Source organism: Scatophagus argus, chromosome 22 (genome assembly GCF_020382885.2).
Source record: "Scatophagus argus isolate fScaArg1 chromosome 22, fScaArg1.pri, whole genome shotgun sequence".
In the NCBI taxonomy this organism is placed as follows: domain Eukaryota; kingdom Metazoa; phylum Chordata; class Actinopteri; family Scatophagidae; genus Scatophagus; species Scatophagus argus.
Window position 1 is genome coordinate 4,891,895 of NC_058514.1, and position 21,749 is coordinate 4,913,643.

Genomic DNA, 21,749 nt, shown 5'->3' on the forward strand with positions numbered 1-21,749 from the left:
AAAATAAGTTATTTTTACCCCACACAGTTTATTTGATGAGTTTAAAAGTTATCAGTGTATGAATTAGGTCCACCTTTACAGCTGCAGGTAAGGGATGAATTAATGTATCATGAAATACAATACAGTAATATAATATATACATTAACGTGAAACGTGCCAATGACTACTTTTACTTGTGGTGCTTGAAGTATATTTTGATGCACATAGTTTTTATTTTATTTTACTTGAATAATATTCTCAGTGCAGGACTTGAAGCAGAAGTATTTCTACACTGTGATGGTGATGCCTTCAAACACACATTTAGATACCTGCAACATGTGGCTATAAAATGATTAATATTGGATTTTTTTTTCAATAACATTTTATTTATTTACAGCTGAACAACTGTTTCCGCTGAGGAATAGAACACAAAGAATATTTGAGCTCAGATAGTAGATTTATGATACAGAAGTAAATGTCTGTAGTGAACGTTAAGATTGTGATCTCTTCTCTCTTTTTACTTTTCGTTATTCCTTCCCTTTTTCATCCTCAGACAGTCCTGTTTAAAGCTTTGCATTTGACTGACTCTGTACAAAAAGCTGTTTTAGAACAGGATGGCTTTCCTTATGTGTGTATAAGGCTGAATTTAGCAGGTTTTTTAAAATAGATTAACAACAACCCACAAACTCAGATAAGTTGGCGTTGAGTTTGTGTGCTTGTAGCGTCTCAGTCTTCTTACTGAGCCGCATGAAAGACTGAGTGTGTTCCTCCGTTAAACAACACTGCCTTCATCTCCCTCATAGTGTGTGTATGTGTGTGTGTGTGTGTGTGTGTGTGTGTGTGTGTGTGTGTGTGTGTGTGTGTGTTTTGGTGCCCGAAACAACTCGGCGTTCATCTCTGCACCCATTTACAAAGCTCCCCTTCAAAGCTGCAGCTACCGCCTCTGTGTGTGTGTGTGTGTGAAGGGTCACAGAGAGGAAGATGAGGCAGAGAAGGAGGATGAAGGACACCACATCACATTTCCAACATTTTTCCGGGTTTGCATCAACTCGCAATGTCTCATAGTAACACAGTGATTTATTCGTTTAATCATTCAGTGTTCGTCTTATGGATGAGTGACCCTCTGAAGTTAATTTACTTCTTGGTGGTGTGTGGGTTTGTAAACACCCTAATCTGTAAGATGGCGCCCTCTAGTGGTACACTCCGGAAGCTGCAACAACGTTGATTTTAGCCCACAGTATTTTTCCTAAAAGCTCTCTTCCAATTGCATAAATTTGAGGAGAGGTTGCAACGCAAATAATATGCAAAAGCAAATGCTTTTTTATTATCAAAACAACCGCATATGTAGGGCTCTCTCACACACACACAACATTGAATTTTAGAATTAACAGAACACTCTTGTTTGTTTCAACTGTGGCAGAGAACATTTTTGACCCATTCGTAAATATACGAGTCAATTTAATTTCCAAGCAGAACTGATACTTCTGATGTCAAATCACAAAGGAATTCATTTTAAATTTGAAAAAAAAAAATCAGCTGAGAGTCATTCAGACTAACAAATTAACAAGGAACATTTTGATGACGACTCCACATTTTCTTGGGCTTGGGTCCATGATCTTGGCATAAAATCCTGGATCCATGTGTTCTTGGTAGTATTCTTGTTTAAACCGAGCTGCCTTTAAACTATAAATATCCAATTATCTTCCAGCCAATCATCTGCGTTCCTCCTCAGTGCGCGGACCAATCAGAGAGCTGTGTGCACTGATGGAACGAGACAGCGGCGGTTTACCTTCTCAGTGTGGCACCGGGACGGGACGGGTACAGTCAACACCAGGTAGTTTTTTTTTTCCTTTCTTTGTTTAATCGACACGAAGTACAAACTTCAGGGATGGAAAGCCACAAAGGATCACCTGCCTCACACCAAAGTGAAGGAGGTTGACGTCCCAAACTCCGCCGGTACCGTCATGACCCTCAACGCATCCGGTCCCCTTCTGTACCGCCGAAACGCCAAGCTGGAAACCTTCCTGAAGCGGAGCATGGAGCGCACGGTGTATGAGCGGATCCGAGCCTACGAGTCCTGCGTGGTGATATCGGAGACTATCAGCAAGGCATACATGCACGTAGTGCTGAGCGATGAGCGCGTGTACCTGACCGAGTATCCTCCGCGCACGCTCACTGCAGCTCTGTGCTTCAGGCACGTGCGGGACATCGAGCTGGTGAGTTTTCCACTTTACAGTTAAAGAGTGTGATTATGCACAGAAATGATCGGCTCCATGTTTTATTTCTTGATTAATCTGATTAATTGTTTTGGTGATTATGGGATGAATCATTTGAATCTTAAGAGAGCCTATCAAAAATATTGAAAAATGTCGATTACAATTTCCAGAGCTAAAGATGTCAAATTCACACATAAAATAAGTTAGTAGGCTCACTTGAATAGTTTCTAAGATCAACTAAGCGTTTAATCAAGTCATTACCAGTAACTGTTTTGAGTATTGGTCAATTTTTCTATTTTTTCAAGTGCAAACATTCTCTAGTTTCAGCCTCTCATTTCAGCAGAGAATCTTTTTCTTACTGTTTGTCTTATTCAATAGATGACGAACGTTTAGTTGCGACTGTGGCTGCAGCTAATTAAATCACCTGTGCGTCCACCTGTGTGCGTGTTAACGGTATCCTGCTGTTTGATCCCTGTTAAACCCTTTACACATGGCACTTAGGGGATTCACCTCACACCTCTACTGTGTCTTTATTACCGTCAGCCATGGCTGGATTCAAATACCTGGCTCAGTATCTCCTGTGCAGTGATTTGCTTAAACACCTCATTTGAAGGATATGCAACACGTTTGAAGATTTTAAAATTAAATTCCTCTGTGGGTGTGAATATGGGACATCTTTGTATTTGGTTTCTATTTGTACACATATGCTTGCCGCCAAAGATGGGCGAATTGCTAGCTGGCTAATTTTTCAAAATATGTGGATATTTTGGCTGGTAAACCTGCTAACTTGCCTGTTGCTAATTACTTTATCAGCTAATTTTATAAAGCAACCAAACTCAGATGGAGTTACAACTACCTGGCTAACCTTAAATTAGCTCAGACTGGCTAGTTGGCGACCCTCGAAAAGCTCTTGGCTAGTAGAAAGTTATCCTTATAAGTTATACACCTTTTTAACTTAAAGTCGGCCGCTATCGATGTAAATGATATGTATTGACGTGCTGTGTATGTTCAGGGTTGTGACTAATGATCGTTTTCAGTATTGATTCATTTGCTGCTTATTTTGTAGATGAATCAATTAATTGTTGAGGGTGGCACAAGTGATTGTTTTCATTAAGGTTAAGTCTGTCATCTTTTGTATTAATTGCTTAGTCCAAAAACAAGTCAGAAAAGGGTGGAAGTTCCCCATCATGGGCTCCCGTGGTCCAGGGTGATGTCCCAGTTTGTGGGACAACATAAACACTATAAAACAAAGAAACTTAAGCAAAACTGTTGCAGTTTTCTGCTGACCAGCTGATACGTTTCAGCTGTACTTACAGTCATCTGGGCCACTGATGGCAGTAATAAATTGACCTCCCTTTCAATATTTTTTTCTTTTGCCTGTTCAATATCTAAAGTGACAGGAAGTCTAAGCATCTGACAACTGTTTCGGCGATGTGCCTTTAGATCACCTATCATTTGTCCAGAGTATATGACGCTTTGTTTTCAGTAACATCCAGTAAAGACATCATCTGATTTAGGAAACGATTTTCCTGAGATTACACTCACAAGTGAATGGCCCGGTCTAGTCTATCGATGGTCTAAAATAGATTCAAGCTCAGTGCTGCATAATATGACCCTGTATAACATGCGGTATCCAGACAAGAAGCTTTGTGTGCACCCTTTAATCACTGTTTATCATCTTGTTATGTCATGTAAATCAGAGGTCAAAGGTTTAACCTCTTCCTCAGAGAGTTAATCCTGTCTGCATAACAGCATCAGATTATGGCCTGCGTTGAAAGGTGTTGCCCCCACTGTGGCCTTAGTGAGGAGTAAGTGGAGTTTTCTTCCAGGCAGGGTTGAAATGCTGTAATACAAACCTGGATTATTCTGGATTAAAGCTCCTTTAGTCTACAGCGTTGTCCACTTCAGTACTCTTAAACCCCCTCAAAATGGAGAAGAGCATCAAATTTTCCAAAAGCTTTTTTTTTTGCGTGATACCTATTAAAGCTGCAACTAATAAATACTTTAAATAGCTTTTGTTTATTTAACTCGCTTCTTATTTAAGTAATTGCTTCGGCACTAATACATCCTGTAGATATTCTGTGTAGGCTGATGCCAGTCTGTTGGACATCAATCAGAGATCTTCAAAGTCAGTGAAACTGAAGTGGAAACCATCAGTCCAAAAAGCTAATAAACAGATCTTTGTTTTGTCTGCAGGTTAATGACCTCCCAGATTTCCTCCGTGGGAAGGACAGGGAACTCTGCCAGCACATACGAATCACCTACGTCACTGAAAAGCCTGCTAGAAGGCCGCGTGATTGGCTGAGGAGAGATAAGGGACTTCCTCCTGCAGCCTCCTCTACTCGGAGAACCAGCCACTGCCCAACAATAAAACGCACCTTAGAAGGTAAAGGCGAGTTTTTGCCAGCTTTAAAGATGGTAAAAGTTGTAAAATAAAAAAAAAAGTGGAACATAAAGTTAAAAGGAGCTGAAAGCAGGCTGAAATGTCATTTGACCAATAAGCACGTTAGTTAAAAGTGTAAGAGATGATAGCAAAAGTGTGTGCACTGAGAAAGGCTGAAGTGACAGTCATGTAAGCACTGAGTGAGGTTAAAACATCAGCTACTTCGACTCTGGGCTATTTATTTAATGAAAATCTGAGACGACCCACAGCAAGTGAAGCTCGGTTTATTTCCCCTGATACCTTTAACTGTAACTTTAACCATCCTGTGTCTTTATTTCCCCAACAGGATATCCTGCACAGAGGTGAGCATTGTACACACACACACACACACACACAGGTGTCTGGTTTGCCACATGATATCTATGTGTGGAAGCTGAGTCTGGCTGTGGTCGCTTCTAACTGTCTTAAAGGCATCCTCGGCCAAAAGTCTAGATTTTATTTATTAAATTTTAGCACCGCATACTTCCTGCAGACTGCATATAGCTGCAAAAAAGTGCATATAGCTTCTTTGTACACAAAGGCAGCTGTAGTGTTTTGTTATCTTATTTCGAACATGTACATGTAAGAGTGGAATTGGAACGGTCATTAGACCAAAGTTTAATATCTGACGCTCTGCTGTACATTCAGCCACAGCTATCAACATATTGTGTTTACAGTGTATGACTTCACAGATGTTTTTAGCGATCGAGCTTGAGTTTTACTTCTTAAAGCTTCTTAAAGCAATGTCACACCTCCAGAAGAGTTCAGCTTTGGCAGTTCCTGTGTCTAACCTCTCGGGAGATTTCAGAGCGATACTAAACGAAAACTCTGTCACCATAGGGATCCTTTCTGTAATGTTGTCAGACTCTTAGAGTAACAATCTGAGCTTGTGTTAAAAAAAAAAAAAACACTTTTTAATGGACGTTTATGTGTCTTAATTTTGCATTTTCTCCCTCTGGTCTGTCCAAAGTGTGCTGTAGGAATTCTGTCTGGGAGTCACGGAGACGGACAAACCCTTTAAGCTATAAAACCTTTACGGCTGTTGTTGTCTGCAGGGCTACAAGAAAGAGGGAGGAAGATGCTTACAAGTGCACATACCTGCGTTTAACGTATATGTGTCCTCACTGAAAGGCAAAAGCATTTGGCTAAAAGCTAAATATTGTCTTCCACTTTCAGTCTGGAAACAACTGAATAATGCGTGAAGTGAAAGCTGGCTCACTCTGCCCGGCTTTATAATGAGTCCTGAGTAATGTCTCAGGTAACTCATGACTTATTTAATAAAGAGAGGCATGTTTCACCTCAGTTTACCTGATGCTCATTTTCATTGTTCACTGAGGAGGGAAAAATTCATGTTTTATGTATGTTTTTGATTTTTTCTTGTCTTGTCTTTTATTCGGTTGTGTCTGGCGGGATCATGTTCCCCCACTGTAAATCTCAGGTGTGTGCCCATCAGTAAATCGTTTGTCGTGAAGAGATGAGAAGAAGTGTGAACAGATGTACTGTCATCGAACACTGGATTGTTGCTCGGTTACAGGAAATGCTGCAGGGCCATAAAGCTGGTGTGTATGAGTGTGTGTGTGTGTGTGTGTGAGTGTGTGTGTGTGTGTGTATGTGTGTGTGATGTAAACGCTGGCTCATGCTTAACTGTCTCGCTGCTCAAGTGAAGTTCACCTCCTGGGAAGTCATTAAACACACGCACATTCAAAGACGTAATGATCGTTCATTGGGGACAGGAAAGCAGCCTATACAGCAATCTTGTTGAAATTACTGAGCAGCCTGTTGTCTGTTGAAGTCCACACTTGGCTTTGATGCTCAATACAGTAGAGTACAGTAGAATTTAATCTCCTCCATTCCTCCCTCCTCCCAATTCTCCTCTTTCTTGAGGTACCACAGTGAAAGGGGGACAGGGGACGTTCGCATGTTAGCCCCCACGCGTTCGGCCTCCTGTCCAAACCCGGAGACTCTTGGCCTCCCGCGAGTCGCTCAGCCTCCCACCCAGCCTCCCGCCTATTCCTCCACCAGCTCCCCCACCGCCCCACTGTCTCCCTCGAATGAAAGGCCGCACCTCCCTGAGCATGGGCAGGTACGTCTAAGGACCAGATGAGTTCATGTAACAGGACAACCAGTGTTCATGTTAACGCTTTATTATCACTGTACACGAGGAAAATACAACGATGCAGTACACAGGAAACACTGAACTGACTTTGTGTGTTGATGTGATGTTCCAGGTGCCGCGGAGGATCGGCTCAGTTCTGTCTCGTCTGTTGAGAAGAGACTGTGCGGACAGCGGAGAGGAGAGGGAGGCTGAGCTGCATCTCTACGTCGTCTCGCGTACTTCCAGACTTTACTTCCATCTACAGAGCTTGTGGAACAGCTTCGTGATTGTGAGTGATTATAAAGAGACACACGAGGGATGCATGCGGCATAATTCAGTCCCAGGAAGCATGTGCCTCCTGCAGTTTGTTTATGGATAGGACTCCACTGTCCTTGTATGTAGTTATTAAGATCTGGTGTTTGTGTGTGTTCAGAGGTCCACTATGTTGTTAGACCCACTCTACAGAAGGAGGTGCAGAGCTCCGCCTGACTCCGCTCCTGGAAAGCGACTTCCTGCCATCAGGTAACAAAACTCTGTTGAAAGACAGTACAAGACTTTAACAGAGGGAGCTGACCTGCTGTGTGTTGTGTGTGTGTGTGTGTGTGTGTGTGTGTGTGTGTGTGTGTGTGCGTGTGTGTATGCAGCTGGGAGCGGACGGCTCACCTGTTTGCTCAGCTGAGCTCTGAGCTCCTGCAGGAGGGGATCAATGTGGAGAGTCTGTACCTGCTGCTGCAGGAGCTGAGAACCGCAGCTCACCGTAACGTCGCTCTGTGCAGGCTCTTCTGGAGGGTGAGGACGCTGCTTTACATTATCGAACCGTTTTATAGATGAAAATGAGTCATGCCCATGTAAGCTCATTTAATTTTTATCACCCAGTAACAGTAAAAGTAGGCACTAAGGGCACAAGTCTTTTTCAACTCTTCAATTCTGTACAGTTTGGTTGTTTAATCTGTCAGATCTTCTTCATTAAAGTAACTGTAGTGGAATAAAAAAATAATACATTACTTACTCTGACATGTAGGGGATTGGGAGTAGAACGTTGCAGTACAAGTAACTACCTGAGTAAATGTACTTTTGTGAATACCAGATGAAGTCCTCACAAAGACACATGCAGACTACAGGCAGAACAGACTCGAGTACAGTTTTTGTCTGGTTGCAGTTGGGTGAAGACGTCCTCTGTTGTTTTGTGTCTTTCAGTCCAAAGAGGTGTGTGTCTTCCTGGTTCAGACTCTGGAGGAATCTCTCCACGGCTGTCAGAGCCTCAGCGGCGTCTACACGGCAGATCAGCTACTGTGAGCTTCAGTGTGTGTGTGTGTGTGTGTGTGTGTTTTTAAGAAAGCTCTGACACTAACACCAGCTCATTCCTTGTGTTCAGACTGAGCACTTTGATCGTCCAGACTCTCGCTCTCATGTTCAGAGAGACGGAGGTCGAGCCAGCCAGACTCAGCCTGCTCTCTGCCGAAAAGTAAGCATCCCACCTGTCCTGTGTTTGTGTGTTTTTAAATACTCAAACAGCCTTTAAATGTGATTCTTTCCTCTGCCTGCAGAGGTACCCTGGCCTCCAGAATGCTGCTTGCCTTGATATGTGATCCAGAGCTACAAAACCAAGGATCTCTTCCTGACGTTGATGTGAGCGGCTCTCCACTCACATTAATATTATTTTTTAAAAAAAACTGTTGTGTTTAATGTTAGAGCTGTCCTTCTCTGCCTCTGTCAGCTCCAGGCCTTACTGACTGAGTATCTGGACGCTGCCTGCTCTCTGCTCTTCGAGCTGCTGCTTTTAGGTCACGAGGTGAGTTGTGACAAAACGGTTTGGCCAGTTCATATCCAGTATGTGTCTCTACATCAACTCATAAATGTGATGATGATGGGGAAATCTGAACATTTTGGACGTCGCACCTTATTGAAACTTTCCTGTGTTTTAGGCCAGCAGATGTTCCTCTGCAGAAAACGTCCTGTCTGTTGGCTGGATCCTCCGAGTCCTGCAGCCTCATCCTCACCTGGTAAACTTTCTCACTGTAGATCCGTTCAGTAGAGACGTCCCTGAGGATCGGTAACAGGGTTGAAGCAGGGTTGAAGGAATAACATTAGAAAAGATGAACACACATATTTCATCAACACTGCATATGCATCTGTTGGCACATTCACCACAGACACGGGGGCAGCACTTAAAGCTGATAAGTCTTGAGTCTTTATTGTTTCCGAGCTTGTAAAAAGAGTTGGGTATTGTTTAGTTTAAAGTGAAATGCAGCACTTTCTCCCTGCAGACGTCCTTCATTGGTTACCAGGCACAGCAGGTGGTGCTGGTTTTGTCAGACCTGCAGGAGTCCATCCTGAGTCCCATTCAGTCTGTTCTGCTGTTCCAGCGCTGTCGCCTCCTGCTGGCTTGCTTGCGGTGCAACAACCAGCTGGCACAGCACCTCCGGTCGCACTTCAGCGAGGAGTTCAGGTTTGTGCTGGTGCTCTTTTCTGATTGGAAAAGGAGAGGAATCCTCGTGAACTGAGGATTAGGTTGAGGCGTCTGTGTTAAGATTTCTTAAGGTTTCTTCCCTGCAGGTACTTTGTGAATCTGTCTTGTGCCGAGGAGAAGCTGCCACCCCACTACCCGATCAGCCAGCCGACTCTTCGGTTGGTCGAGCAGATCCTGAGTCTGCACAGATGATCGCACACAAACACATGTACTTGTGTCTGATGAAAGGACTTTGGACAGTGTGTGCCTCCACTTTTGTGCTTTGAGCTGTGAACTACTGAATCTGCTGCCTTGAATGAACTGAGCGGTAAACTGCTGCTAATTAAGATTAAACAAATCAACCCGGCAGAAATAATTGCACTGCTTTCTACCATGTGCATTTTTTATTGTTAAACAATAGAATTCTGTGTAAGTTCATGAGATACAGAGATGGTAAATGTAGATGAAAGAAATCATATCCAGGTTTCATGCGTGTTCAGCTTACAAATGAGGGGATTCTGCTTGTGTAAATATAACCAATTCTAACCCGTGTTGCTTTAATTCTGATGCCAAGGAGAAACCAAATGCAAAGTCCTACGGCCATGCTCTGTGAGACTGTACTGAACACACAATCACGCTGTAAGCTTAAAGGTAACAGGCTGATGTTAAAGAGATGTAGTGTTAACCTTGTTCACTTTAGCAGTAAACACAGTACAGCAGAGGCAGGCAGCAAGTCATTAGTGTGGCTGGTGTTTTACACAAATTAAGGTTTCACCAAACTTATTACCCAGCAAGTGTTATATGGCAGAGAAAATGTTGGTCACAAATTACATTTTGATTTAACTGAAATTATATTCTAATTATTTTATATATAAAATCTGATTCTGAAAAACAGTTGATTAAAGAAGAGTCACGCATGTTAATTAATCAAAATTAATGAAGCTTGCAGGCTAAATAACACAGTCAGACTCTGCTGTCTAACATATGAGTAACACAGCAAATCCAACATCCACTATGTATACTGACAAAACAATACAGCTGATCAGCTTTAAATAGCTTTACCAATACTTTCTTTCAATAACACCTGAGCTCTAAATGAATGCTCACAAGTGTAAGGTGGATCTGGTGCACATCTTGCAGGTCTGTGTGGCTACCATGAGGCTAATGTGGCATCACAGTTCAAAGTTAGGGAGTCACAAACATTACATCAGTGTTTTTGACGGCCTTTGCTGAATGGCTAAGATTTGTTAACTAGCTAACATTATATGTTATGTTAGCTAGCTATGACAGCTGGCTAACATTTTGTGTTCTTCAGTTTGTTCGACAACAGGCTCCTGGTCAGTTCAGTAAGGTCACAGTACCATGTGTTAATGTTTAGGTGGTTAACGCAACACTGTGCTGTCTAGCAGTGATTTGTGCTTCTGCCATCATTCAGATCTTGGCCTTAGGAATTGAGCTGGAGTACAGATGGTGCTGTAGAAAAGCTAAGATCTTCCTCCAGGAGTCTTCCTGAGCGTCTGAATGGGGTTTGGTTTGTCCTCCCCACAGCAGTGCCACTGAAACACACAATATTTATACTTTAATTAAGATTCTGCATCACATCACTCCACTTTCACACATGGACTGTTGAGGTCAGATAGATAACATTAATGTTTATATGGATAAATACATCCAACTCACTAAACTGACCAAAATAAACAAACAAACAAATAAATAAGGCCTGTGTAACCCTATATGAGAAGATCGCACCTTTCTTTTTTGTGAAACCTATAAAATTCGTAGCCCTGAAGTGAGGTGAGAAGGGCGGCTCAATCAGATGTCCAGTATCGGGGTACTGCACTATGGTCAGCAGGTGCTCCTTCCCCACTGCCTTCATCACCTGGGCAATCTGAGGGGCAAAGGTCAAATCAGAAGAGCACAGACTGACATTATGTCTATGGTCGTAAGTGGACATTTGAAACCAGATGCAAGTCGATTATTTTTCGCTTCTCTAAACAGTTAACTGAATCATGAACGAGTGGAAAAGGGCATTCGATCGTATTTCTTATCGTCTGTATTTTTAAAGTAAAAGATACCAAATAGCATCTCAAATATGAGCATTTGCTGCTTTTCTTTATCACATGTGGCTGTAAAGTTAGTACGTTTGGGTTTTAAACTGCTAGTTGGAGAAAAAGATTTTTGAATATGTCACCAGTTTTCCAACATGCTGCAGACAAAACAATCAATTAATCAAACAAATAAGTAAGTATGATAAATATTATGTTCTTCACTTTGCATGCTGCTTTGCTTCCAATTTATGAGTGCAAACGGTTAGCTGTGTGTGTGTGTGTGTGTGTGTGTGTGTGTGTGTGTTCCTGCTCACCTCTTCAGCACACTCCACTGTAGGCACGTTCTGGTCATCATGGCCGTTGACCATCAACATTGGACAGTTAATTTTCCCCACCTCACAGAGAATAAGAAAAGAGGAACAAATTTTCTTTTTGTCCGAATAAACCGATACGATTGGTTTAGCTTGGTAGGACAATCATCCGTAAAAACAGCGATACAGTAATAAAAGAGTATACACAGTGTAATCCTTGTGTATTATTAGTGCAACATGTACTTACATCCACTTTATTTTGGGGGTCATTCATAGCTGCTAGAGTCATATCTCGCCATATCTCACAGTTGTTCTCATCCACACGGATCAGTTCATCATTCCTGCCATTGCAAATAAGTGTTCCCGTCAGTCCAACTGTGAAACTTTGCATGACGTACTGACGCTTCTTGTCAAAGCAGAATACCTACATGAACAACACGCTGAGTCCACTTAAGGTCTCCCCACGCGGATATATGTGGCAGCCGCTGACACAAACACAACAGAGAGGCTGGAAAACAACACTACCATGAGATACCGGATCTCTGTCACTCATTTCTCCTCTGGTATCAATGTGTTAGTCAGCAAAAGGAATGGAGATCTTAAAATATGCCGCCATGACATGCAGTCCAACATCCACATATCCAAGACGAGAGAAAAAGCCTGTTTTTTTACTGTTAGTTAACTCGTTACCTACCTTGACAATGCTGCTCTCGGCTGCCAAATATGTGGTCACAATGGAGCCAAGGCAAAGTCCAAAAATTCCAATTCTGTCTGGGATCGCTTGCGGATGGTCTTTGAGAATGTTAAATGCTGTCTGTGCAGAAGCAGAAAAATTAAGAAATTAAGAAAATGCATTAAGAAAAACAATGTGCTTGCATCTGCAAGTTCTGTAAATCCACACATCAAACTCTGTCAGGTTCATGTTGTAAAAGATGTTTGAAAATTTCTAATTAGTTCTTACTGAGTAACTCAGATGTTGGAAAACAGACACGGTGAGCTTTTCAAGTTAGGATTGCAACTAATAATTTATTTTCCTTATTCATCAGTCTGCCAATTTCTGGATTAATCAAATTGTCTATGAAATCTCAGTAAATTGAAAATCCCAAGACAAAATGAGAACAGACATTAAATCCTTACAGCTGAGAAACTGAAAATGTCTTTTTTGCTTGATAAATAATTGTAACGGTTAGTAAATTCTCAAATAATTGACAGTGCGGATCGTGAGATGATTAACTCAGAGAGCCCCTGTGCCCACAAACAGTTTCATACAGGAACAATAAAACACATGATACCCTCACACAGGAGGTGATGACACAACACAAACCTCAAAATAGCTGAAGCCTGGATCTGCTGACTCCGTCTCACCATGGGATATATACTCCAGCGCAAAAGACACATAACCATGGGATGCCAGCAAGGAGGAACGAAACTCCACCAGCCCTCCACCGCCTCCCCACATATCCAACAGCCCAGGGAAAGGTCCTGGACCTAAGGATATAGACAGCAATCATTTCTCATACCGAAGTTAGACAAAAAATAATTGGTCAGAGGATATCTAAGCCTAAAGATCACAAAAAAGTAAGCTAAGAGGAGGAAATGTGTTGTTCAGGTGATGCAGGTGCACCTGGAGGTATAAAGAGGGTCCCTCGCACTCCTTTCTCTCTGATGCTGATCCTCTTAACCCCTGGAGCGATGTACCATCTCTCTATGAGCGCCGAGGCCAGGGGAACCTGCTCCCTGAAGCCCTCGGTGACATGACCGTTGTAGACCGAGATGTCGACCAGCACGGGGCTGCAGGCGTTCATCTTTCTCAACCTGACGGGCAAAAATAAAAAACAAAAAATAGAGCACTGAACGCCACAGAGCTCTCAGGGGTTCCCACATTTCTGTGCACTGAAGCAGCAAGCTGTGGTTTACTGATTGACAAGCACTTGAAAATTAAAAATTAAAAACTTCAATGTGCAACAACACAGTTTTGATTGTCAAAACAGAAAATCAGCTGGAATGAATCAGTAGGAATGACATCGCCATGCTGCGAGGCAGATAATCCTGTCTGTAACAGGCATTTGCCCCTATTTTCTGATATTTCTGATAAGAATATGAACATTCTTATTGAAACAAACATTGCGCATGATTTTCAGCCCTCATCCTCTAAAGCTCATCTGCAGCTTCACAGAGACTGAGAGGAATACCTGAGGAATTTGCGGCTGCCTGGGACAGGACGCATACTCCACAACAAACCCATAGCTTCTTTTCCAGTGTACGTTCCCCCAAAACTGAAATCCTCTGCAACTGCAAATGCAGCAAAAATGTCAACCACAGGAAAATTTACAAGGTCAGGGTTTGTAAGGTCAAGGTCCGACAGAAAACACCTCTCAGGTCATGGAATAGTTCTAGTATCAACACACTTTAAGATTTAGATAGCTTTATTCTGATGTTTATATCTTTTATTCTGATTGCTTTTTATATATTTATATAGTGTTGTTTATATTTATTTGCATTAGGTATTCGTTAGGTAATTGGGCTTATACCAGGACCGGGGAAACTAATTTCGTTCCACCTCATGTTTCTACATGCGTGAAATGACAATAAAGCTCCTTGAATCCTTGAATCCTTGAAGATTTTGGTTTAAAAGCCTCTTTGACGAGGGCGTAACACAAAAGGAAGAAAACCAACCAGACACCATTCCTCTGTGGTCGCTGATGTAGTGTCCGTAGGCCTCCCAGTAGTCCTTATCCTCAGACTGGTGGAGGGAGTGAAGTGTTACTGGTCTTCCTGGCGGCAGATTCTCCACCACCACCTTGAACGTCTCATCAACCAGACCCCGGGTGGGGTGCACAGAGAGAATCGGAGGGCAGGACTGGGACATGGTCGATGATCACCTGTGGAGAAATTGCAAATACGTGTGCATATCATGTTTACCACGTCAGTAACGATGAAGAGGAGGAGGAGGTTCTCACAGGCTGCATCAGTGGTTCATCTATAACTCTGTCAATTGATAAACGATTGAGAACCAGTACGCAGTAACTATAGTTACCGAATAAATGTAGTATAAAAGTATGCAGTAGCTGAAAATACTCAAGTAAAGCACAAGTGCATCAAAATTGCACTTAAGGAAATTGTACTTAGTTACATTCCACCACTGGATATTCTGAATTTCCACTCGAAGATTTAAATTTTGAGTGCAAAAGCAGATCGATTCAGAATATCGATTATCGCTCTCCGTTTTTACTAATGATCGTTATCAGCCCTGATAAAACCACTCTGTCCAGCACCTGGTATAAATACACGTTGACCGAAATACAAACAATTGATTAGAGTAGTAATTACACGAAAATAACAGCAGAAATCAGCCTCACCGAAGGACTCGTGCTTGCCCGACGCGTCCACGAGAGATCAGAGGAATCCCAGTGCACGTGAGCACCGTGGTGGACTTTATTCCCCCTCTGCACACTTTCCTTAAGTAGCTCATAAACAGAACATACCCCCTCCAACACACACACACACACACACACACACACTGTAGTTATCTGGCAGGTTCTGTGAGTTAATGTGGCTCAGCGCTCCGGACTCTGAGGTGACACTCACTTTCCTCTTAAACTTAGTTGTTGTTTGGCCGAACAAGGTCTTCAGTAGTTTCCGGTCTTATCCACGGTGTAGTCTAGTAAAACAAGATTTTTGTCTTACAGAGAGTGAACTCGATTGGCCCCTTCCCCCGCCTGTCAGGTAAAAGTTAATGCCCATGAAGTCACTTTGCTAGTTGGTAGCTGACGAGGAATAAAGGTTGGTGGTGCTGCTGCTAATACAGGCAGACCTTTGATTCAGTTTGGGATGGGGGGTGGTTATATCCATTTCAAAAGTGTTAAACTCGCTAAGAGTACCTCGACTCACCAGGAGGTGGCGATATTCAATGAGAAGTCAGGGTGCTCGTGTGGTCAAAAATCATTACTACTTAGTGTCAGTGAGTAAATCTGACCCATTTCACACATTATTTTTAAAAGGCAAAAATGATTGTGGCTGCGGTATTATGTATTATATTAACTTAATTTATTCTTCTTGTTCTGCTTAAAAATTCTGAGAAAGGAAATAAAGATAGGCTCTTAAATGCGTTACCGTAAAAATCTTTTTTCCCCTGAACGCAACCCGACCTACTATAAACTTTTTACACAATATGATAATGGCATGGAACAAAACTGTCAGATTTGTAGAACCGTAGAGACAGTTCACTGTTCGGCGTGCTCTAATAGCTACTATAGAAAAATATAAAGAGAATAAAAATAAAAAATGACACTAAATTTGGTAAGTTAAAACAAATGTGATTTAACTTTGATTCACGTTGCATTTGATACCTCATCGTGACGAGGAATCTAAAAGGACGGTGGACCAACGATATGAACATTTAGAATTATAAATCGGGTGTATAAGTTTATGTATGTTAAAGGCAAATTTGTTATTTTAGGCACGGTGCTGCGAAAAGGAACTTCAACGAATTCCGCCAACTGTCGGACCGTTGTTGGAGACGGACCGGAAGCATCGTGAGGTTACCAAAGTCTGTCCAGAAGTGTTGCACCTGGTAAGTTTTCAACAAGCCTCTGTCCTTATTTTAGTCTGCTTTGACAACCTTTTCTGCCAGTACATCGCCGTTCACCTGCCGTTTCAGCTAATATAACCCGTAAACCAAACTATGATGTGAGAAAAGTTTATTTTGGATATTTTATTTCATGTTCCCATCCGATGGCGGGAGACATCAGAAGCCTCATTGCTGATGTAAGAACGTGTTTTGACTTCTTCAGCTTGTCCGGTTGCTGACCCACAAACACGAGTAGCCCCGCTTTTAACAACCGCAGTCTCACCAAACTTCATTCATAAATTCCCCCTCCAGTCACATACACTCACCTTCTCACCTATACACACACACACACACACACACACACACACACCATTCCATAGACTGGGACTGGCACCAAGCTGCACTTTACTTTGCGTTTTATATTTTTCATAAGTGTTCTTTTTTTAAGTGTTTGTGTTATTTAGATGTGTGCTTTTAAGCCGGGAATCTCAAAACCTTGTTATGTTCGCATAATGACGATAAAGACTCTTGATTCTTGATTCTAAATGCCATAAAACGTCAAATAATTCACTTTAGTCATCTACATAAGATCATTGCTGCATAGCTTTGTTTGCAGTTGTAGGCACTAATTAACTACTTTTACTCCGGTGCTTAATTGGACTACAAATTTGAGTTAGTCTTACTGTACTTTAGCTTTATTACTGGTTACCTTACAAATAAAATATTTTACATACAAAGCATACAATGTAATGACCATGAAATATGATTACCTCTGTTTTGGTAGTTGTTAGATTACTTAACAGTTTGTAGGGGTGACTGTAGAAATGAGCCTGACTGGTCATTATATTTCTGTCTATTGGTGCTTTTGCCTAAGTGAAAGATCTGAATACTTACTTCACCACCACTGGTCAGATTCCTGTCAGGTATTTTAGTGTACAAGTATCTCGCACTTTGCGTATCATCGACACTTTTGCTGAACTTATACTGTTGTATCTCTGGTTTGGCTTTTCTACAGCCTTAAGAATTACGTTTTTAAGGATGACCTAATTGCCCTCTGGGGATTGATAAAGTTATCTATCTTACCTTTACATCCCACAGACTCAATCAGTGATTTTCTGCTTTATTCTAAATTTGTTCAGTTCAGTCCTTAAGAAGTCCTCAGCTGCTGTCTGTGTGTCCACTGCTTGTCTCAGAGTCATCTGAGCAGCACAGAGAAGATGTTTAGAAGAGCCTCAGCACAGGTGAGGAAGAAATGATTATTACTAGGCCAAGTTTGTGGTACTGGATATACTTATTTATATATTTCATTGTAGTGCTGTAGTTGATGTTAGAGCAAAATACCTACTGTCCATCAAATGTGTTATTATTGGTGTAATTTAGACCTGACGTCGTTGTAGCCTCACGTCAACTTCATGGTTGACACATTTATGACATGGTGTGAACTGCATTTTTACCTGGTGTCAGAGAAATGTTCTCACACTTGTTTAAGATGTCTTTTAAGTACATCACCGTATTTCTTCTTAGTCTGGCCTCTCATCTGTTTGCAGATGTTCAGACAGCTGGTGAGACATAATGCCTCAGAGACCAGCCTCATCTTGGAGAGATGTGAGTAAACCTGTGAGAGAAGGATCCAACTTGAGACTTGAAATACCTCCTTGATTGTTCGTCCTCAACTTGTTAAACTGGTCTAATAAGGAGCATACCTGTGTCTTTATTCCAGCGATAAACCGTGTGCAGCTGTTAGGCCGGGTGGGTCAGGACCCGGTGATGAGACAGGTGGATGGTCGTAACCCTGTGACCATCTTCTCAGTAGCAACCAATGAAATGTGGCGCAGTGGAGAGGGAGAGACAGACGCAACAGGTACGGTGTCCGTATAGAGTATAGTGGGTATAGAAATAGAGAACTTTTAATGGCAGGGCAGTTAAATTTATGTCACATTTCATTACAAGTAAATTGGATGTGCTTCACATTAAAATAGTTGTGCAAGGTCACATTTGACAAATCTCAGACCACCAGGAGTCTACAGGTTAATGTGGGGCTCAGTTTGTATCTGAAGACTGAGGCTCGTGTTTTTGGACAATGAAACCCCAGGGCTTATGAAATGTAGAGACATGACACTCAAGCTGTTGAGAAACAGTTTCCCACAGTGATTTACCAACCACAGGTACTTTTACTTCAGCTTTTTTACCTGAGAGATTGTAAAGTGGGTGGAAGTGAAGGACAAGCTGTTGAAACAAATCACTAAGCTCATTTCAGGGGTTCTCAATTCCTGATTAACATGAAAAGATAAATTAAAAATCTACAAAGGTGCATTTGTTCAAGAGAAGTCAAACTATGTGGGTTTTATTTAAGTTGTAAACACAATGAAAAGCAACATTAATTGATCTTATCATGTTGGATTAAATCAATTAATGTTGCTTGACAGGATGTAAATAATTTAGTGCAGTTAATAAATATTAAGTAAATAATCATGAGTGTAATTAATTAGATGTAAATGGTTCCTCTGATCTGATTTAAACGTTTCTGTCTTGCCACGAGAGGTCAGTGTTACACCCTGACTTCTGTCTTAACAAACGTGATCACATGGCAGATTACTGTTAGATTATTAGTCTCCTCAAAATGCTAATGTTGACAGTCAGGTTGGTCGCTGCTGTAAGTCGTAAGTCGTAATTCGAGCGTTTATTATGTGAACGGGGCTGACTTGTGTGCGTGTGCTGCTGTGTCGGGACTCCAGGTGACATCAGTCAGAAGACGACGTGGCATCGCGTGTCCGTGTTCAAACCCGGTCTGAGAGACGTGGCCTACCATTACGTCAAGAAAGGGTACGAGACACACGCCCCCTGAACCGGTCTAGGACCAAACCATTCAGTGCGTGTGCTTAGTTTTATAGTTTTCTGTATTTATTTATGTCCTTTTTGTTTTTTTTTAACTTCCTTTGATTTTATAAAACAGTACATTTACTACAGTTTTCAGATACATGTACCTTAATTAAATATATTCAGTTAAATCTACCTGTGCTAATGTGCTTTATCTTTTTGCACGACTTGTGTGATACAAATAAATATCTCGTGTGTACAAGCTTGAAAACCAGGAACTTTGAGGCTCCAAAACTGAACACTCTGAAAGAAGCCATTTTGCACTGACTGTCCAACTTTTAAATACATTTTTCTGAGATTTGTTTTGTGTTGTGGTATTGTTACTTTTACACACAATGGAGAGGATGCATGGTCAGAAGGGATCATCTGCTCCCAGTCAAATTTGATCCGGTCCTGTTTTGGTTGTGTGTTACCACTACGTCCCTGAAAGCAACGCTTGATGCAGAAATAAATAAGAAATAAATGTAGGCTTGAAAAGTGGGTGTACAAGTTTTCCCTTCATACAGAGGAACATCTGTGAGCGGCTTGAACTTCCACCTCACCAACAGCATTTGGTCTGACACTGAAACACCTTGAAACTGTCCTGATTTTATAGACCTTCTTTGCTGTTGAATTGTATGTGAAGCATCGATGTGTCAGAATTAGAAGGCCATAAGACACTTGAAATAATAATGATCATACATTTTGATCTGCTTTGAGTCCTTTCTGGATGACAAAACTTAAACTCTGGGAACTCTTGTGACAGTTACTCTCCGCTTCAACCAACTACTCACAGCCTTTAAAGTCTTTGTATGAACCAGAAGTCTGATCCTGATGTGGTCTCTTCCAGGTCCAGGATTCTGGTGGAGGGCAAACTGGACTACGGAGAGTATGTGGACAAGAACCAAGTGAGACGTCAGGCCACCACCATCATTGCAGGTCAGACCACAAACTCACATGTACATCTTCATATGAACGTATGGCAATTTAATTCAGTCTAAGGCTAAGTCTAAGTTACTTTTACATGAGCACATTTTACATTGTCAGTGATTTCCTTCTCATGTCAGATGAGTTTATAAAAGCGATCTGCTTCCTCCTCTCCGCTCTGCAGACAACATCATCTTCCTGAGCGACAACGTTCGAGACAAAATCTGAAGGACGGTCCTCTCTGTGTCCACCCAACAAGACCGACTTCTTTTGTATTTTTTCCTTCATACAGAAATAAAGCTTAAGACCCTAATGCTACAAATTAAAGGAACTGACTTCAAGAGAAGGAGGGGGGGCAGAATATGCTGTGACACCTGTCATGTTTCAGTGTGATGCCTGCTGCAGACTGTGAGGCATAAAGGGAAGCAAGAAGAGCCTGTTAACGTGGCAGAAATTCACTTGTTCATTCTGATTTTTATAGTTTTACCTGTACAGAAACTTTATGCTCAGAATAGTGTTGGAAATAAGGGGTTAAATTCCAGTGAAAATGTTTGACTGTGTTTGAAGACTCGGTACAAAATGGTACAGAAACTGTAGCTCTGTTTAGAGCGACTCTGTTTAGGAGACAAAAGATATGTCTTTGTTTTCATTACATTACAAGCAACATTAGCTCCTTTTTTCACATCCTCGCTGTCCATGTATATCCAAGTTTTGTGATTTTTTTTGTTTTATATATAAAATAAATAATTCATTTAAGAACCCTGTTGGATTATCTGACAAAAGCATCATTGCAGAGCTGAAAACAGCGGTTTCTGGTTAGTCTGAGACGCCTACAGGAAATAAAACTGATAAATGAAACACACCAGACCATTAAAGCGTCAACTGCTGCACTCTTTTTGCGCTCGTGTGAGATAAGGCCACAAAAAAAAAGTCATGCAATTTGCTGAGAAAAAAAAAATATTGAGTATGACTCGGAAGTAAAATTCAAAGTTTTGATTTTCTCTTGTTGGCTGTCTTTCTCTCACTTCATGCAAATCTCTTTTGAAAGAAGCTTGTTCAGCTGGAGAGAAATGTGTAAATTTTCTGAAACTCAACCAGCATGCAAATTTAGAGAAAAAGCCCTCAGTTAAATTCACCTTTTTGTCTGTTTCTGTTGCATTTTGTTTTCTAGTCCACATTCCTAATGTGTGCATAGTTTTTACAGAACATGATGTTTTTATTTTTAATCTACATTTGTTTTTCTGCCATGTCACCTTCTTGTCACATCTGTCTTTCATTTCCTTCCTGGCCAGTGACTGGTGGCTTTCAACTCACTATTGCTGCTTCATTTCTCTGTAAAGGTTTCTACAACAGACCTTTGTCTTCAGGCTCCTTATGACTTTGCATTTGTGTCATTCTTCTAACCTCACAGTGTTAAGAACTCACAGAGCATATTTAAAGTTACAAGTAACCCATTAAAATAAAATAAATCAGAAGAGAAAATCTAAATCAATTAAAAAATCATATGTTTGCAGATGTTCATGTTAAAATCATATGTTCAAATATATATAAATATGTTTCTTGTGAAATTAAATGTGAGCTATTAGCAAGGGTTTTTTTCAGATTATTCATTTGTTTTCTAAATGCTTTTTTTTTTTTAATGCTTTTCACTAGTGGCCGTTGATTGGCTGTTTCTGTGCTAGCCGGGGCGGGTTTAAGTCAAAGGTATTCTTGGCCTAAAATCACTGGTCAAAGGAATCCTCGGCGTCTCTCCTGATTGGCTGCATAACCTGTCAGTTAGATGCCGAGGAGGCTCAGACTACACGGTCAAACGGGCTTTAAACAGATGAGTGATCTGATTGGTCAGCAAGCGGGATGTGGGCGGGGTTGTGAGTTG

The 21,749-nt window shown here is 41.4% G+C and overlaps 3 protein-coding genes across 6 annotated transcripts; 2 read left to right on the top strand and 1 right to left on the bottom strand.

Moving 5' to 3' along the window:
- Nucleotides 1-1,746: 1,746 nt before the first annotated feature.
- c22h12orf56 (chromosome 22 C12orf56 homolog) lies at nt 1,747-9,707 on the top strand. 2 transcript variants are annotated; one of them, XM_046379394.1, is made up of 14 exons: nt 1,747-2,195; nt 4,392-4,581; nt 4,925-4,940; nt 6,511-6,700; nt 6,846-7,001; nt 7,146-7,234; nt 7,357-7,501; nt 7,910-8,004; nt 8,088-8,177; nt 8,260-8,341; nt 8,430-8,504; nt 8,638-8,715; nt 8,980-9,161; nt 9,269-9,707. In XM_046379394.1, exons 1-14 carry the CDS (start codon nt 1,944-1,946, stop codon nt 9,372-9,374), a joined length of 1,746 nt encoding a protein of 581 aa, XP_046235350.1. In that variant the 5' UTR covers nt 1,747-1,943; the 3' UTR covers nt 9,375-9,707. The 2 variants fall into 2 exon arrangements, with proteins under 2 accessions (XP_046235350.1, XP_046235349.1); XM_046379393.1 differs by having other exon boundaries at nt 1,749-2,195; nt 6,502-6,700.
- A 142-nt stretch (nt 9,708-9,849) lies between these two features.
- Nucleotides 9,850-15,370, bottom strand: LOC124053847 (acyl-coenzyme A thioesterase 5-like). 2 transcript variants are annotated; one of them, XM_046379397.1, is made up of 12 exons: nt 15,109-15,370; nt 14,880-15,008; nt 14,197-14,402; nt 13,713-13,812; nt 13,145-13,335; nt 12,845-13,008; nt 12,215-12,334; nt 11,949-12,028; nt 11,768-11,861; nt 11,524-11,604; nt 10,911-11,049; nt 9,850-10,717 (listed from the first exon to the last, which is right to left on the bottom strand). In XM_046379397.1, exons 3-12 carry the CDS (start codon nt 14,387-14,389, stop codon nt 10,593-10,595), a joined length of 1,287 nt encoding a protein of 428 aa, XP_046235353.1. In that variant the 5' UTR covers nt 14,390-14,402; nt 14,880-15,008; nt 15,109-15,370; the 3' UTR covers nt 9,850-10,592. The 2 variants fall into 2 exon arrangements, with proteins under 2 accessions (XP_046235353.1, XP_046235351.1); XM_046379395.1 differs by having other exon boundaries at nt 14,880-15,370.
- A 599-nt stretch (nt 15,371-15,969) lies between these two features.
- Nucleotides 15,970-21,228, top strand: ssbp1 (single-stranded DNA binding protein 1). Of its 2 annotated transcripts, none has more exons than XM_046379511.1 (7): nt 15,970-16,093; nt 17,230-17,331; nt 17,638-17,695; nt 17,811-17,951; nt 18,826-18,913; nt 19,797-19,885; nt 20,058-21,228. In XM_046379511.1, the coding sequence occupies exons 2-7, from the start codon at nt 17,308-17,310 to the stop codon at nt 20,099-20,101; spliced, it is 444 nt and encodes a 147-aa protein (XP_046235467.1). In that variant the 5' UTR covers nt 15,970-16,093; nt 17,230-17,307; the 3' UTR covers nt 20,102-21,228. The 2 variants fall into 2 exon arrangements, with proteins under 2 accessions (XP_046235467.1, XP_046235468.1); XM_046379512.1 differs by lacking the exon at nt 15,970-16,093 and adding an exon at nt 16,155-16,287.
- Nucleotides 21,229-21,749: the final 521 nt, after the last annotated feature.

Coding starts and splice junctions, on each gene's coding strand:
- c22h12orf56 (XM_046379393.1), top strand. CDS start 1,944: ATGACCCTCAACGCATCCGGTCCCCTTCTGTACCGCCGAAACGCCAAG. Junction 6,701..6,845: donor ACCTCCCTGAGCATGGGCAG/GTACGTCTAAGG, acceptor GTGATGTTCCAG/GTGCCGCGGAGGATCGGCTC. Junction 8,505..8,637: donor TGCTGCTTTTAGGTCACGAG/GTGAGTTGTGAC, acceptor CCTGTGTTTTAG/GCCAGCAGATGTTCCTCTGC.
- LOC124053847 (XM_046379397.1), bottom strand. CDS start 14,389: ATGTCCCAGTCCTGCCCTCCGATTCTCTCTGTGCACCCCACCCGGGGT. Junction 13,336..13,712: donor GGCAGCCGCAAATTCCTCAG/GTATTCCTCTCA, acceptor TTTGCCCGTCAG/GTTGAGAAAGATGAACGCCT. Junction 11,050..11,523: donor CAGTGGAGTGTGCTGAAGAG/GTGAGCAGGAAC, acceptor TTTGCCCCTCAG/ATTGCCCAGGTGATGAAGGC.
- ssbp1 (XM_046379511.1), top strand. CDS start 17,308: ATGTTTAGAAGAGCCTCAGCACAG. Junction 17,332..17,637: donor TTAGAAGAGCCTCAGCACAG/GTGAGGAAGAAA, acceptor ATCTGTTTGCAG/ATGTTCAGACAGCTGGTGAG. Junction 18,914..19,796: donor TACCATTACGTCAAGAAAGG/GTACGAGACACA, acceptor GGTCTCTTCCAG/GTCCAGGATTCTGGTGGAGG.